General features: G+C 39.0%; 2 protein-coding genes and 1 long non-coding RNA gene across 7 annotated transcripts in view; 1 reads left to right on the forward strand and 2 right to left on the reverse strand.

Annotated features, from left to right (window-relative positions):
- Positions 1-16306, forward strand: part of Cask (calcium/calmodulin dependent serine protein kinase) — a 337437-nt gene that overhangs the window by 210309 nt on the left and 110822 nt on the right. The window lies entirely within an intron of this gene.
- Positions 4725-6004, reverse strand: Gpr34 (G protein-coupled receptor 34). Its single transcript, XM_051141458.1, has one exon. The coding sequence runs from the start codon at positions 5934-5936 to the stop codon at positions 4812-4814; it is 1125 nt and encodes a 374-aa protein (XP_050997415.1). The 5' UTR covers positions 5937-6004; the 3' UTR covers positions 4725-4811.
- Positions 11094-12649, reverse strand: LOC127184975 (uncharacterized). Its single transcript, XR_007830173.1, has 3 exons — positions 12565-12649; positions 11917-12106; positions 11094-11326 (listed from the first exon to the last, which is right to left on the reverse strand). It is a non-coding gene; the product is annotated as an uncharacterized LOC127184975 (long non-coding RNA).

Below are 16306 nucleotides of genomic sequence, written 5' to 3' on the forward strand. Positions count from 1 at the left end.
ATTGCCAAATAAGGTAACTAATGGCTAACTGTTGCTCCTGAAGTGATTTTCCTGGGTGACTAAAGCTAAAAGAGACATAAGTATCTGAACTGTAACTGAAGAACTTTGCCAGAACTCATCTTATATTGGTTATTTATGTGTTTTTATGGACTTGAAACAAAATTAATTTAGGTAAAATATAGTAATTAAAATTAAAATCTGTTTCACCTGTGTAGGTTTGCTCTGAATTAGCTTTCAAGATTCAGGTAGAGCTTGCAAGATATATAAATGTGTGACAGCCGGAAAGCCAGTCTTGACAGTTTGGGGGTTCTGGCATCATACAATTTTGATAAATGATAAGCAAAAGTTTTTTGCCCTAAATTCATGTTAATAGTACTTTAAAGTTTTGGGGTTGTTTGTTTGTTTGTTTTTAGTAAATATTATCTTGGAATCTTGCCACGTAAATATTGAGACCCAAGTTCAATCCCCAGCACCCACATAAAAACATTAGGCATGGAAGTACACACTTACTGTTCCAGAGCTAGGGAGGCAGGGACAAGAGACTCTCTAGGGCTTGTTGACCAGCCAGTTTAGCCTGACCAGAGCTCCAGGTTCAGTGAGTGACCTTGTCTCAAAAATAAGGCGGAAAGTGATTGAGGACAACATCTCATGCTGACCTCTGGCTTCCAGTGTGCACCTGCACACATGCATGCATGTGCATGTGTGCACACGCAAAAGACATCTTGGCAATTGCCTTTGTGCTCAGGTAGACTGAAAAGAGAAGAAAACCATTGTCTTAGCAGAGACAGAGTCTGTGGACTGGGAGCTTATCAGTTTGCATTCCCTCAGGTAAATACAGCTGCTGCTTACGCACAATAGAGTGACGTGGTGCCTGCAAAGCATATAATGAATGAAAAGCATATAAACACATTTTTACTTTGGCTCCCATTCTGTTGCTTGTAAAGGTGAAGAAAATAAGAGACAAAGTGATATTTAGGACAAACCTCCTACCTCCTTTCCAGATCTGTAACTGTTGTTCCTACCACCCAACCTGCTCACCAAGTCTTCATGTGCAAACGCAGACTGAGCTAAGGCACTGCATCAGCCACTCAACTAAGCATGACATGGACATTTATCTGTAGGGATTGCTATTGTCGCATAAATGGAAAGGCATTTCCCATCCACAGATGATTCCGTCATCTGTTTTTTAATGTTTATTGCCTCTTTATTTGCAACTAACTTTTAATTCCATTTATAATTGCTTTAAGTGTGATACAAAGTGAGGCTGTAAATTGCCTTTTTATTTTAAATTCGCACAGGACTATTTATTAAGCCATGTCTTCCTTCTTGAAGCTTTTTGTGATGGTTTCTCTATTTACGGTGTTTATGGTGTTTATCTCTCTCAGAGCGGGATGTGCGAGAGTCACCTTGGAAGCTCTTCAAAAACATGCATAGTATCACTAACAGCCCTGTAGGTCTCCCTCCGATTCGACCCTGCCTCTTCTGAGAGCCATCCACATGCCATCCACTTCCCTCATGTCATCAAGGGGTGTTTTGGATGTGTATCTCTCTGCTTCTCCTCCCTCGTTTTTTTCTTATTGAAGGACAAGAACACATTTAATGGCAGTGCAGTAAGGTCCCATAATCAGATTAAGTAGCCCTTATCTGAGATGTGTAGGCCATAGGGGTTTCAGATCTGGAATATCTGCACAGAGTTTACGGAATGAACATTCCTACCCTAAAATTCCACTATCTAAGCATCTCAAACATGTCCAATTTTGGGGATTTTAACTTTCAGATTTTAAATTTATCTTTGCTCAATATGTACTTTAGATCCCTGAAAAAATTCTGTAGCATTCATATTGTCTCTTGAAATTTTTCTTCATTGTGTTTTATGGGTAACTTTCAGTAGCCTTTGGTGGAAATTGCTGTGATCTTATTAATTCTATTTTTGTATAAGCAGGCTTAATCCATTTTTAATTAAAAACCAAGGCTTATGTAAAACTGTCTTTTTCTAAGACGGAAGAAACAGACACCATCTAACCTGGCTCTGTGCAGAATACCTTCCCAAAACCAGCAGCAGTGCTTAGCACTGAGGTGTCCCTCAGGGAGCCAGGCAATTCATGTTGTCCTTTTATGGCATCGTACATGGGAGATAGTCTTTAGGCGCTTGTTCTGTCTGCAGATCTTTTGCAAGGTGAAGATATACATATACTTCCGGGCTTCCTTTTTCTGTATGTGTCTAGAACTAAGCCTTGTGTTGGCAGATGGAGGGCAGTCTTTCCTATGAGCATGCATGTACTCAGTAAGAGATTATAGTAATAAATATCCCTACATTTAGTGAGTCAATAGCATAGTTTTAAAACTCTAGAACTATTCTCAAGATTCATTTTAATTTAAGAAATGCTTATAAATGAAATTTTTATCAGTAAAAAGTCATTATATTACAGATGGATACACTATAATCAAATTTTACTTCATTGCAAATAGCATAAGTTAATTCGGAAAACGTAAAAATGTTTTGAAGAGATCATGCTCATTTAATATAAATAATGAGATCGTTTGTAGAACTATAGGCATTTTATTTTATTAATTCTTAAAATTGTAGTAACTGATGATGGTGTAGTTTGTATGTTGGCATGCATGCATGCATGTCTGTGTGTGTCTCTGTGTGTTGTGTATGGTTGTGCATGTACATGTGTTCTGGCATGGGCACTCCTATGTAGAGGCCACAGGAGGACATCAGGTGCCCTACTTTCTCTATCTGCCAGGCCACCAAGCTCTCAGGATCAGCCTGGCTCTGCACCTCCTCCGCCAGGTGCTTAGGTTACAGCTCTTACCCTCTGTCTTAGTTACAGTCATCATTATTGTGATGAAACACTATGACCAAAAGCAACTAGGGGAGGAGCGGTTTTATTTGGCTTCTGATCTGCCACATCACTCACTGTTCATCACTGGAGGAAGTCAGGGGCAGGAACCTGGAGACAGGAGCGAAAGCAGAGGTCATGGAGGGGCACTGCTTACTGGTTTGCTCAGCTCATTTTCTTATAGAGCCCAGAACTACGTGCCCAAGGGTGTACCCTCTCTTGGCAATCATTGGTTGTCTGTACTTCTTCATCTGGGGGTTTGGCCTATGACGTTTCCGTCATCCACATTGGCAAGTCAACTGGTGGTGTCATCGTTCGAGTCTTGCGTAAGCAGCCATATTGTTGAGATTTCTTAGGTATAGCTTCTGTGTCCTATCCAGAAGACACTATCATGCCCCAGATATCCTGATCTTTTCGTTCTTAAAATATTTTTCCTTTCCTCTTCCACAGTGTTCCCTGAGCCTTAGGTATATGGCTTGTGTTGTGGACGTATCAGTTTGGACTGGGCAGCCCATGATCAATGTTGTTCCCATTTTGACAAGATGATGCTTTTGGTGATGGTCACTGTCTACTGCAAAAGAAGCTTCTTTGAGGGGCAGGAACCACTTATCTGTAAATATAAGGAGTATTTAGGATGCCACTGGATTGACTTGAAAGCTTTCTCCTTGAAGACTAGCTTTCATAGTTCTGGAAAGTACTTTACAAGCTGCCATGAGAGAGATGCAACCAATAATCCTACCTAGCTATGGCACCTATTAGCCACAATAATGACCAGCATGGCAAGGTATCTCTAAACGTTCAATAGTGACACTTATATTTGGGTAGTAAGCAACAGCTTTCAAATTGTCCTTAAAGCGTGGGGAGGGGGGTGGAGAGTGGAATCATGCCTTGTACTGTAAGCCTAGCCAGTTCGTCAGTACTAGGGAGAGCATGGGTTTTAGAGGAGAACCTGCTACTGCCACTTGACTTAAACCAGTATAATTCCTAACTGCATTCGAAATAGCTAATGCTTTCTGACATTGACTTCCCAGCCAGTGGCCTAACTGGCATTTTAAGAATGACTGTAAGCAGTGGACCTGCTGGGTCATATTCATCACATGTACATCCTGTGCCTCACTCTGTCAGAATGGGAGGTGAATGAATCATTTATGTATCTGCCCTAAGTCAGTCCCTGAGCCAGGCTATCATATTCTTAGTTTGACTATTACTATTTTTTTTTCTTTCCTTTTTTTTTTTTTACAGCCGATTATTTAGTATTTAAATTCTTCCCATTTTTAATCTAAGCAATGATAGTCGGTAATCTCACTTTTATTAGAATTTGATTATTTCATCTGTTAGCAGAAATGTAGGCATAAACGAATACAGCAGCAAGTGATATAAACTCTTAACATAACACACATGTTTTTGACGTTTCAGCTCAGTTCCCAAATTGATTTAGTTTTAAACATATTTAAAATTAGTATCAAGTGCCCAACTTCAGTAACTCTTTAGTGACTTGAAAAACAATGACACTTCATTTTGTTCTTAAATCCATGGATGTCACTTAACTTTATGACCATTGTTAAAAGTGTTAACCTAACCGTGTATTTTTGAAAAATGTATTCTGAGAAGATTCTATGTATCATTCTAAAATCTAGAGATTGCTGCAAGCTTTTCTTTGCCTTGAAGTATTTTACAATAACAAGTGAAAGATGACTGCTAAAGATCTGGGTCTGGACAGCTGGGCGTGGTGGCACACACCTTTAATCCCAGCCCTTGGGAGGCAGAGGCAGGCGCATCGATGTGAGTTCGAGACCAGCTTGGTCTACAATGCAAATCCAGGACAGCCAGGGCTAACACAGAAAAACCCTGTCTCACAAAAAAAAAAAACATGTGTTTGTGACATGCTAGGGCTTTGTCCCATAATTTTACCAATCTCAAAGAATGAAGAGGCTGGCTTATGTCATTCATTTCAGCACATTTGCCTCAATTACCCTGAGGACTGTACTGTATTTTGGCTGTCACAGATAGATCATGCAGGGAATATCCTGGCTTAAATTCTGAAGTGCTTTCACTTCTGCTTGTTTCACTTTGAAATCTTCTAAAAAGAAGTTGACACATGATTTTGCGAATATTACTGGACATCAGGAAATACATGACTGGATCTAAGCAGCTGTTGAAAGAAGAGAGAACCAGCATGATCTCATTGGTTTTGTGAATGATTTCCTTCCAGTGGCAAGAAGACACATTTAGCTGTGAAGAAATGTAGATGAATCGAAAGGCATGATAAGGCACAAAACATATAGTAAAAATGATCAGTACAATAAAGGAGTTCCGGGCGGTTGTAGCGTATTTGCCAGAATTAGGAAATTTTGACCTCCTTTTAGAAATTCTCAGTAGATTTTTGCCAATCTTAATATATGAGAGGATTATCAGTAGGAAAATTAGCCAGAACATTACCACGAGAACAAAGTTAAAAATTGCTTCTCCCTTTGCATTATGCCTATCTCTGTAATGGAAACACATTGTGGAATTGTGCCCTCCCTTCTTCAGCGTCAAAATGATCATAGTTAAAAATCCAGCAAGAGCAATGGCCCATACTATACAGCAAACATAAATACTTTGCCTGGTAGTTATTGCTCTTCTTTGGTGTATAGACCGATTAATTTTTACATAGCGATCCAAACTGATAAACCCAAGCAAAATAATGCTAATGTACATGTTCATGTAAAATAGTGTCCCCACAACCTTGCAAAGAATCACACCTAGTGTCCACGTATTTTGGTTGATGTGATACATTATGCGGAAAGGGAGGCAGAAGATGAGTAGAAGGTCTGCAATGGCCACATTAAGTAGATAAATTTGAATGGAATTTCTTTTGCGGTGGATGCCCAGAAATACGTAGAGGGCGATGATGTTTCCAACTAGTCCCACGATGAATATAACAGAGTAGAAGGTTGTTAACACAGTAGACAGTAATTTTTCATCCATTGGACAGCTAGTGACATTCAGCACTCCTGAAAAATTTTGTGAAGCTTGGTCACTGTAATTACTTTTAAAGTGCATTCCATTGGAGGAGCAAGGCCAGCTGTCACCTGAAGTAGTCGTCATTGTTACAGTGCGGCTTCTCGGTGTCTTCTGTAGCTATCAGGACAGAGTGCTAAATGGCATGCTTTTTTGTGTGTATTTCTTTATGTCTTCAGATTGTCCTACAATAGAATGCCAAACATTGAGTCAGTTGCTGTGATAATAACTACTTTGACACAAAGCATAAGTAAGGCTTTTATTTCAGACCTTATCCTATTTGGAACCATTTGGCTATTCTACACAATGTATGTAGTAGCATTATTGTATCACAAAACAGCAGTAAATACAGTAGGATCTCTCCAACCTTTTCTGTTGCTGTGGTACAGAGTTCATCTCATATATTATATTAAATAATTGAACCATGTGAGAGTATCTTTGCTTAGAGATGTCATTATGGGAATAGAGATAGTAAAACAAAAGCTCGTATTTTTCAAGGATGAATATCATTTTCCCCTAAAGGTGCTTATCACCCTCAGTGAGCTGGGTCTCCTGCTGATCCTGCCCTGTTTCCGGAATGCTTCCTGCTCCGCCCTTCCCCTTCATAGCTGGCATTCATTCATTTTGATATATGTTGCCACATTGTGTATATTGGATAAGCTGTAGTGATTTCTCCTTCCACAGTGAGAAGAGAAAAGAGGATCCTAAAGTTCTTCCTTCACCTAAGACCAAGATAGGAGTATTAAAATCACTTATCTATAGGAATATGCAGTTCCAAAACAGACCAAGGCTGGCACCTGCCTCTTTTCAGAGACTCATGTAGCACTTCACAGGAGAACATAGTGGTCAAATAAAACCAGATCAGATAGCATCCAATAAACCACTCCCAGCCTAGATGCATAGAGTGACATTATAGATGGGAAATGACACTTGGAATCTAAGATTATGAGAGGTTATATCATTTGAGATTTGTCACCAGAACCTTCTAAGTATGTCAGTTCTCCTTGTTCCCAGTCCTACTTGCTATTGAACAATTCGCAGGCATTTGATTGAACAATTCGCAGGCATTTGATTGAACAATTCGCAGGCATTTGATTGAACAATTCGCAGGCATTTGATTGTTGGGACCTATTCAATCAGACATCCTCACATTCCTTTCTTACAGTAACTGTCCTGTTTCTCTGTATGACCTTTATGAAAAAAAGTTTATAGCAGAGGGCAGATGAGATGGCTCAGTGGGGTAAAGGTGTGTTCTATCAAGTTGAAGTACCTGCAACTGATCCCCCAGCATCTACGTGATAGAAGGAGGGAACTGAGTCCACAAGTTGTTCTCTGAGTTCCAGGTGTATGTGGTGGCACTTGCTTGTCACAAACAAACAAGTGTAATGAAAATTAAATACTTTGTTCAAAGCAGAACTTTCAAAATTATGCCTAACTTCGTAATCAAGGACAAATGATCTTTTCTAAGCCTCATTTCTCATTTGTAAAACTGCAAGGCTTTTATGTGAAACACTTAATTAACCCTGATACGTAAGTGTTCAAAATAGTTTGCTTTTGGCCTGGGTCTTGAGGTTCAGTGATAAACACTTGTCTAGAATGTGTGCAGTCCTGGTTCGGTTCCCAGCACTTAAAAAAAAAAAAAAAAAAAAAAAAAAAAAAACTAGCTTTGAAAAACTAGGTACCTAACGATCAATCTTAAACATTACAATTCACATAAGTACTGATTGGCTATTGGGAACAATATTAACGATACTAAGAGAGAGACCCTGCTTTCAGAAAGCATTTTTATGGGAGTGTGCGTTCAAACCCTAAATGCGGTAATGAAAAACAAAGATTTTTCTTTTTTACTTTCTTTTTTTTTAAGACAGGGTTTTTTCTGTGTAGCTCTGGCTATGTTGGAACTCATCCTAGACCAGGTTGTCCTCGAACTCACAGAGATCCACGTACCTCTGCCTCTGCCTCCTGGGTGCTGGGATTAAAGGTATGTGTCATCACCACGCAGCTATAAAGAGAAGATCTTAATTATGATAATTATTTTTTTCTAGTTGTCACTATTTTATGGTACTGAGGATTGAACCCAGAGCCTTACTCATACTAGGCCAATATTCTAACCCTGAGTCATATTTCACCATAATAATTAATTTGGCAATTTTGCTTACTTTTTAAATTAATCAGTTTTAGTTAGTATACAACATGAATTCAACTAAATACGACAATTTATATATGTGTGTCATTACATTTTGCTCATATTCACCCCCACCACTCTTCCCTGCCCATCTATCTGCTTCCCTCCCCCAAATAGTACTTCTCTGCTTTAGTGTCATATGGATGGATGGGTATATAGACAAACAGATATTTAACTCTGTAATCTACATGGAAGAAAACATGCAGTCGTTTTTTTTCCACCCTCATTATTCCCCCTAGTTCCCTCTCCTTTAGATCCATCCTCTCCCACATTAGCCGTCTCCTTTTGCTTTTATGTGTTCTACATACTATTTTTTTTTATCTAGACTCTGTATACGAGAATAAACATAACATTTGTCTTTGCATAAGTAGTTTCTTGATTCAGTGTTATAAAGAGAGAAATATTTGGATGAATATAGCCTCTTTTAAAACTATATTTTGCAGTTGGGCGTGGTGGCACATGCCTTTAATCCCAGCGCTTGGGAGGCAGAGGCAGGCAGATCTCTGTGAGTTCGAGGCCAGCCTAGTCTACAAAGCAAGTCCAGGACAGCCAGGGCTACACAGAGAGACGCTGTCTCAGAAAGCATACATACATACATCTTCTCAATTCATGTATTTTGGTCACATACTGGCTTTTAATAGAAAGTAGCATTCAGCTTTAAATTTTGACAGAGTGGAGGAGTTGGTTTCAAAGAAGAGGAAGTGGCTGGTGAGGAGGAAGTTCTGTAAAGCCATCTTGAGAACTGTCTCCACAATTTAGGACCATGGAAGGAGAAAAAGAGAAGGGGACTGGGAGGAAGGGAGGAAGGAATGAAGGAAGAGCTGAGGCTTGACTGTCCTGGGTCTCTGACACAGGAAGACGGATTTCACAATATTTGTAGGAACATCCAGGCATGTTTCTTGTGATCTACCATCTTAAAAGGAAGAGACTATTTAGGAAGGCTAGCAGGCTGCTGATAATGCAGTGCCTTCCTTGCCGGTAAGAGGGAGAGAAAGCTGTACTGTGTGGTTACACAGGAAGCCCCGCGGAGGCTCAGATGGAAACATCCTAGCCATAGGTGAACCTCAAGGGATATGACTGACAGCTCAGGAACCTTACATGACTTGGAATAGGCATCTGTAAGTGTACTTTAAACCCCCATAGGATTAAGAACCAAGTCTATTTTGTTGCCAGGTGCTTAAGTCAATAAATACTACCGAACAAAAGCGGGAGTTTGGGAGAAAGAGATGTAAAGAATTAAAAGTACAAGTACTGGAAGTTTTGTCTGCATTCACAGAAACACAGTCCCTGCGCTGTCTCAGCACTGTAATACAGCCACAGCAAAACTAACCCCATCCTTGGTTTAATTCATAAATCTGTAGTGTCTTGAATGAAAATTCTTATTCACGTGTACAGGGGGCAAAGCAAGGACCAGTGCTGGAAAGGGCAGAGACAGGTATTAACGCTTGTGAGGAAATGCTTTTGCAGAAGCAAGCCGTCTAGCTCAGAAGACACTAAGAGACTTCGCACCAGAGATTCATAGTTACAGCACTCTATAGGAGGGACTGTCAGGGGCACTTAAGTCTATGGATGAGCATCCCCTTTAAGGCTTACAGATACCAGTGTCTGGCTTCTTCCCAGATATCCTGATACAGTTGTTTTGGAATGGACTTGGTACACTGGTTTCTTTTAAAAGTTCCTGGGAAGTATCCAACGTGGAGTCAAGATAGAGCACTTGCGCTAAATGGCCCAACAATTAACTAATCATTATTTTGTACTTGCCGTGATCCAGATGCTGTTTGAACACATGATTTAATTGCTTTTATATAGTCTTTATGATAGCATGTGAGGTAAGGAAAGAACCATAGGTAGGGTCTTTACCCGTGGCCTCAAAGCTCTTAAGTGCCAGTGCCCAAGTTAGGACTGAGCTCTGACTCTGGAAAGCCCCTGAACCTCCTCAGTAAACTTCACTCCTATCGTAACTGATCACCGTTTCCTTATTAATGTTGAATTCTGTCAGCCAATGCTAATTTAATATGATTCCTTCACCACTGTCTACCTTAGTTGTTTTAGGAAGAGATTTACCATCTAGCTTTGTTCCTTTGGAAGAGTTATTGATCTTTCCATCTTCTAGGTCTGTAAGAGTATGCAAATAAATCGACTTCACAGAATCAAGTCACTGATCAGAATTTCTGGACTTATTTCTAGGCCAAAGAGCAATAATCAGGATGTTTCTAGGAATATATCAGCATGGAGAACGTATCCTGAGACCATTAACTCAGTACAAGTAAATGGACAAGGAATGTACAAGTAAAGTTAAGCAGTCAGCAGTAGTTGGGAAAAAAACACGAATCAGTCTTTTGATCTTGGGAGTCTAGGGCAGGAAAATCACAAGTTCACAGTGACGCTGTCTAACTTAGTGAGGTCCTGCCTCAAAGGCACAAGTTTAAAAAGGGCCAGGAGCATATCTGAATGGTAGAGCAGTTGTCGAGCAAGTGCACACAAAGCCCTTGGAGTTCAATCTCCAATGCTGCAAAAGCAAGAAAGTAAAAAAGTCAGCTGGTGTGTTTGGTATCATTCACTTATCATCATCATTATTAATTTGGGAGGGGGTTGGGTTCAAGACAAAGAGTTTCTCTGTGTAGCCCTGCCTGTCCTGGAACTAACTCTGTAGACCTGGCTAGCTTCGAACTCATAAATCCACCTTCCTCTGCCACCTGAGTGCTGGGATTAAAGGTGTGCGCCACCATGCCCAGCTTTTACTAGTTATTCTTAAGGCTACTTATTCATGTTTCAAAAGCCACTTGTTTTATGTGTTAAGAATTTGCCAGTGAGCTGGGCGCAATGGCACACACCTTTAATCCCAGCACTCTGGAGGCAGAGGCAGGCGGATCTCTCTGAGTTCGAGGCCAGCCTGGTCTACAAAGCACGTCCAGGACAGCCAAGGGTACACAGAGAAACCCTGTCTTGAAAAAAAAAAAAACAAACAAACAAAAAAAGAATTTACCAGTGAAGATGAGAAATAAGTAATACAGTAGTCACATTTATTTTCTAATAGCAGATAGTGTTTTTGTTACTCGGCAAATTCTAATCCTATGTTTGCAACCCTGTGGGAGCACTCGTACCCCCCAGTGCCACCATCCTACCTCTCCCAGTTTTTCTTCAGTGGCTTCAGCCAAGAAGATAGCTTTTAAAATGCAATTTGTTTGTCAATTCTATCAGTATCACATGTTGAAATACATATCTATTTGATAATGGACTGATAACAATGACTGAATCTATTCAGGCCATACTTCTGAAGTCACAGTAACCGCTGCATACAGAACAATTGAAAGCATGTTACTTTGGAAATAACGACGTTAATAGTATATTTTTGTCATAAACTTAGCTGTCTACTTTTAATTTTAGTTGTCTGAATTAATTTTTTAAAAGTACATTGTGGTTTCTTTTTCTTCAATATTCCCTTTATTTAGTTCCAAAATACAAAACTTAAATTTTAATTGCTCTATGCTGTGAGATAGTAATAATATAATAAACAATATTTAAGATGAAGAGACAATATGGCTTAGTGGTCAAGAGATCACAGATAGTTTGTAGTATGTTACCGTTAAATTTACAATGAAAATAACTTAAAATCAATTCAAGTGCAGCCAAAAATCATTAAGACAGTATACACAATGTTATATAAACAGTGTGATTGTTGTTATTACATATTCTATCCAAAAAACCAGAGCCTTGTTTGAAAAGCAGTTTACCCAGTGGCTCTAAAAAGCAAAGATTTGCTGATAGCACAATAGCATTGCCAGTATATATCGAGCGTCACTTTGAACATTCAGTTAATCAAGTTTTAACTAAAACAAAGGCTCGTGCATGTGGCTTTTTAAAAAATCAGAGAATACTTACAGTTGAGGCTTTCCTGAAGTAAAAGGAGTAAACTCAAACTCCCTAGTCCAGGTTGTGTCATCTGGGCTCTTCCATCCGGTGGTGGTGCAATTGGCTAGCGTTCTCTTCTTTTTTATATTCACATGTGGTACAGTTGTTTTTCCCCTTTTCTTTCTTTTTCAGTGTGACAGCCTTTGGACTCCTTTTGAAGCTAAGAAAAGACCCCACTCTTAGCTTCAAAAACGAACTTGAGGAAATCGTATTTTCTATATGAGTCCCTTCTAGCTTAACCTAAGGAGTGCTTCAGTCATCTAAAATGCCAACAAACTACAAAATACAAGCAGAAATGAGTAGATTTCGCCTTTCCTCAGAAATGATGAGTGATATGCCTTATGGATTTTAGAGTATAACCCCTGAATTGCTGCTTCCTTCTGGGTTCATTTTAGAAGTTGCTACTATCATGAAATAGTCTTTCCGCCCTGAATGATACTAACATTGCTGATAGCTTTTTTACTCTTCATTTTGCTGAGGGTTTATTTGGTCTCTACATTATTTTAGTATCATTCTATGCCTTCTTTAAAGACCCTGGATTTATTTCCTGAAACACTTTAACAATTTAGGGATTAGGTAGAATTTGTAGTGCTGTTCTCAGCATAACAACAAACTCACCCCAGTAAACTGGAACGCTTTGTCCTATTTCAAGGAAACTATGACGAGTCTCTGCAGCTTCCATGCTGGTCCTAGTCCGCTATTTAAGTGCCATCAATTCGTCTGTGTGACTGCTGGGCCTGTACTGAGCATCATTTCCTCTTTTGGTTATTGTTTAGAGCATAATTGTCATTCTGCAACTTTGTTTAGTGTTTAAGTCACTGGGCTTCATCTAACAGTGTAAGGATTTCTGGGAATATTCTTCTGAACATTATATTCTCCAGAGCTTTTACTTTAGTAAAACACATGAGACGATAATTTTATATGGCTAGAATCAAAATATTTTATAACGCTTACTTCCCCCTGAGAACCTCTGAGAAGGAAGATGCTTACTATACTTGTCTGGCAATATTTTTTTTTTCTTACTGTGGTAAGCGACACATACCACTAAATTTACCACATAGCCAGTTTTGAGTGTATCATTCAGAGGTGCTAAGTGTACTTATATCATCGTGCAGCAGAACACCATAACATTTTCATGTTGCAAAATTAAAACTATAGCCCACTATACACTAAATTTTCTCTCCCCCTAGTCCCAACATTAGCAACCATGACTCTGTGACATTGAGTAGAATGATACACAAACTCTTTGTGACTGGTTTGTTTTACTTAGCCTACTCTCCTTGAGGGTCATCCGTGCTGTAGCATGTACCATAATTTCCTTCATTTTTAAGGCTGCTTATTTCTATTATTTTGCTATATTTCCTTTTCATTATTATCTTTCAATGGGCATGTAGGTTATCTCCACTTATGGGCAATTCTGAATACTGTTGCAACAAACAAATATATTCAGATACCGTTCAGAATTCTGGGAGGATTTTTCATGACCAAATGAGTCATAAAATTCTTTTTCTCTCCTGAAATATAATATAAATACTATTTCAGTATTGTACTTTTGTAGCACACTTAAGCCATCCCATTTCAAAATCGTGTTTTTAGCCTTTAGTGTTCTCATTTTATAGCCACATTTTCTCCTTGATGTAAGTCAGCAAGGCTACCATCAGGTTTGAGTATTATCTTCTCATTCTTCATATGTGCCAGGTCCTGTTCAATCTGAACCTTCTGTTTGTCACCATCCCCTCTTCATGTGAAACTCAACCCTAGTGAAGTTCAGCTCACCACCTCCTCCAAGCCTGATCTTTCCCAGTGGCAATGAGGACTGCTGGGTACAAGTATACAGTCCTACACAGTGGCCTGTCTTCAGACAGGCAGGCAGAAACCTTAAAGCCCACCCCGACTGCCAGCAGTCCTTAATACGAACCCTAATGCCCTTAGTCCAGTTATTCTCGAGGGATGAGACTTCCAGACCAGTAGCATCCATAGCATTCAGAAGCTTGCAACCAGTCTACACTCTAAACTCATCTAGACCCAAGAGCCAAAAAATCTGGAACTGCCCTAGTTTATACTCCTTCAAAAATAGTGGTTCACACCTTCAACCTTCGCAAACTGCCAGCAACCTCATTTCCTTCCTCTCTCTCACTTAGTAGTTGCTTTTCGTTTCCTAAGAAAATACAAGCAGTTAGAAAGTAATCTCCTCTACAAGACACACTACAGGAAATGTGTGCATTTTATTTATTTTTAATATCCTACCAATAAGGAGGGAGATACTGAGGGATAATAAAAAGAAGACAAAAAAAAACTAGACCTCTCTGAATATTATTTGTCTTCACAGTTTTTTTTAATTTTTTATTAATTTATTCTTAATTTATTAATTTATTCTTAATTTATTAATTTACATCTCAATGGTTATGCCATCCCTTGTATCCTCCCATTCTTCCCTCCCTCCCATTTTCCCCTTACTCCCCTCCCCTATGACTGTTCCTGAGGGGGACTACCTCCCCCTCTATATGCTCATAGGGTATCAAGTCTCTTCTTGGTAACCTGCTATCCTTCCTCTGAGTGCCACCAGGTCTCCCCATCCAGGGGACATGGTCAAATATGGGGCACCAGAGTAATAAGACACCAAAAGGAGATCAAGGGTATCCAAATGGGAAAGGAGGATGTCTTCACAGTTTTGAGTTTGGAGTACAGGCATGTTTTGTGTAATTAAAACACCAAACTATACAAATCTAATTAAACTAAATGAGCCTCATTATATAACAAAGTGAAAGCAAAACCACATGGAGAAGTTATTTTAGATGCCTGTAAAATAGGATGAGGGGATTGAGGTCATAATTTTAGACTTAGAAAAAAGCTACACTGTGCAATACAGTAATCAAAATTAGGAAATTTCCATGGAAAAAATAACATTGTGTATTGGACAACCCTTGTTACAGATTTTTATCACTTGCCCTAAAAATATCCTTTACAGCAAAAATACAAGAACACATTTAGCTGTGATGCTTCTTTAGTTTCACTAAAACCCTTGAATCCAGAGCTATTTTTGAAGAGCATAAGCCTGCTACTTTCTAAAATGTCTCTTGAGCTTTTCTCCAGAATTAGATCTGATTGCACTCTTTGCCATGGATACCATGACAGTGTTACTGGTTTCTCAATGCATCATATCAGAGATGATGCATTATTACCCAGTCCCATTCTCCCTTGAAATACTACTGTTCCCTTTTGTAATTACTAAGTATCCTGTAGGGAAGTACCTATAAGGAGGTGCCTATAGGGAGGTATCTCCTGTCACTGTTTAAACTTTGCCCAGATAATTAGCATTCTTGATAACACCTACCTAGATCAAGTATGTTAATGAAAAACTGCTGAATGGTGATTTTTCAGATTCCAACATTTCTTACCGTATTTTATTTATTTATTATTTTACTTGAAGAAAGGCATTTCTGCCAGGCATGGTTGGCACACACCTACTTGGGAGGCAGAAGCCAGCAGCTCTCTGAATTTGAGGTCAATCTGTTCTACATAGTGATTCCCAAGACAGCCAGGGCTACACAGAGAAACCCTGTCTCGGGGGGGGGGGGGGGAGAAAGCCATTTCCTCTTCTCCCTGTCTGTTTGTTTCCTGATTAATTTATATCAATATGGACTTACAGCTTACTTGCTTGATAGTAAAATAATACTGTGACTGAACTAATAATAATAATAATATAAAAAGAATAAAATAATATAAGAAGAAATTGTACAGCTAATAACCTTGCTACTGCTGCTGTACGTATTATTATTTTAAAACCTATATGTATTTCTTAATGTTACAATACAGTTCTTCATCATAAGATTATTTCATTGCTACTTCATAATTGCAGGTTTTCTACTGTTATGATTTATAATATAAATACTGATATAGCAAAATATCTGATTTGTGACCGCCCCCCGCAAAAAAAAGAGCCGTAGCCTACAAGTTGAGAACTGGTATAGACAAAGCAAATGAATAATTAGGTCACTGTTATTAGACACCAAAATTACTTGTTAAATCAAAGAAGTCAAAACCTTATAGTTAAATAAGAGTTTTAAATTTTCCCCTTCTATAAAGTACACATTTTAAACTCTGTGTACTGGAAAAGTGAAGCAATAGTAACTAAGTAACTGTATGCTCGGGAGCCTCTTGTAGATTTAAGTACCTTTTCCCACTAAAAGGAAAATGGGCTGCTTAGACAAATGACTGGTTGCAGATCTGGGCTAAGAGTAACACAAGCTTAGGATAGCCTCTTGCGCCTGAAAGCAATGAAGTTAACAGACTCCTGTAATCCTAGGGAAGGGTAGAGGACCTGACTTAAAGGAGTTCCCATTAGCCAAAAGTGGGGCAA

This window comes from Acomys russatus, chromosome X (assembly GCF_903995435.1).
Source record: "Acomys russatus chromosome X, mAcoRus1.1, whole genome shotgun sequence".
Classification (NCBI taxonomy): Eukaryota; Metazoa; Chordata; class Mammalia; order Rodentia; family Muridae; genus Acomys; species Acomys russatus.

Coding starts and splice junctions, on each gene's coding strand:
- Gpr34 (XM_051141458.1), bottom strand. CDS start 5,936: ATGACGACTACTTCAGGTGACAGCTGGCCTTGCTCCTCCAATGGAATG.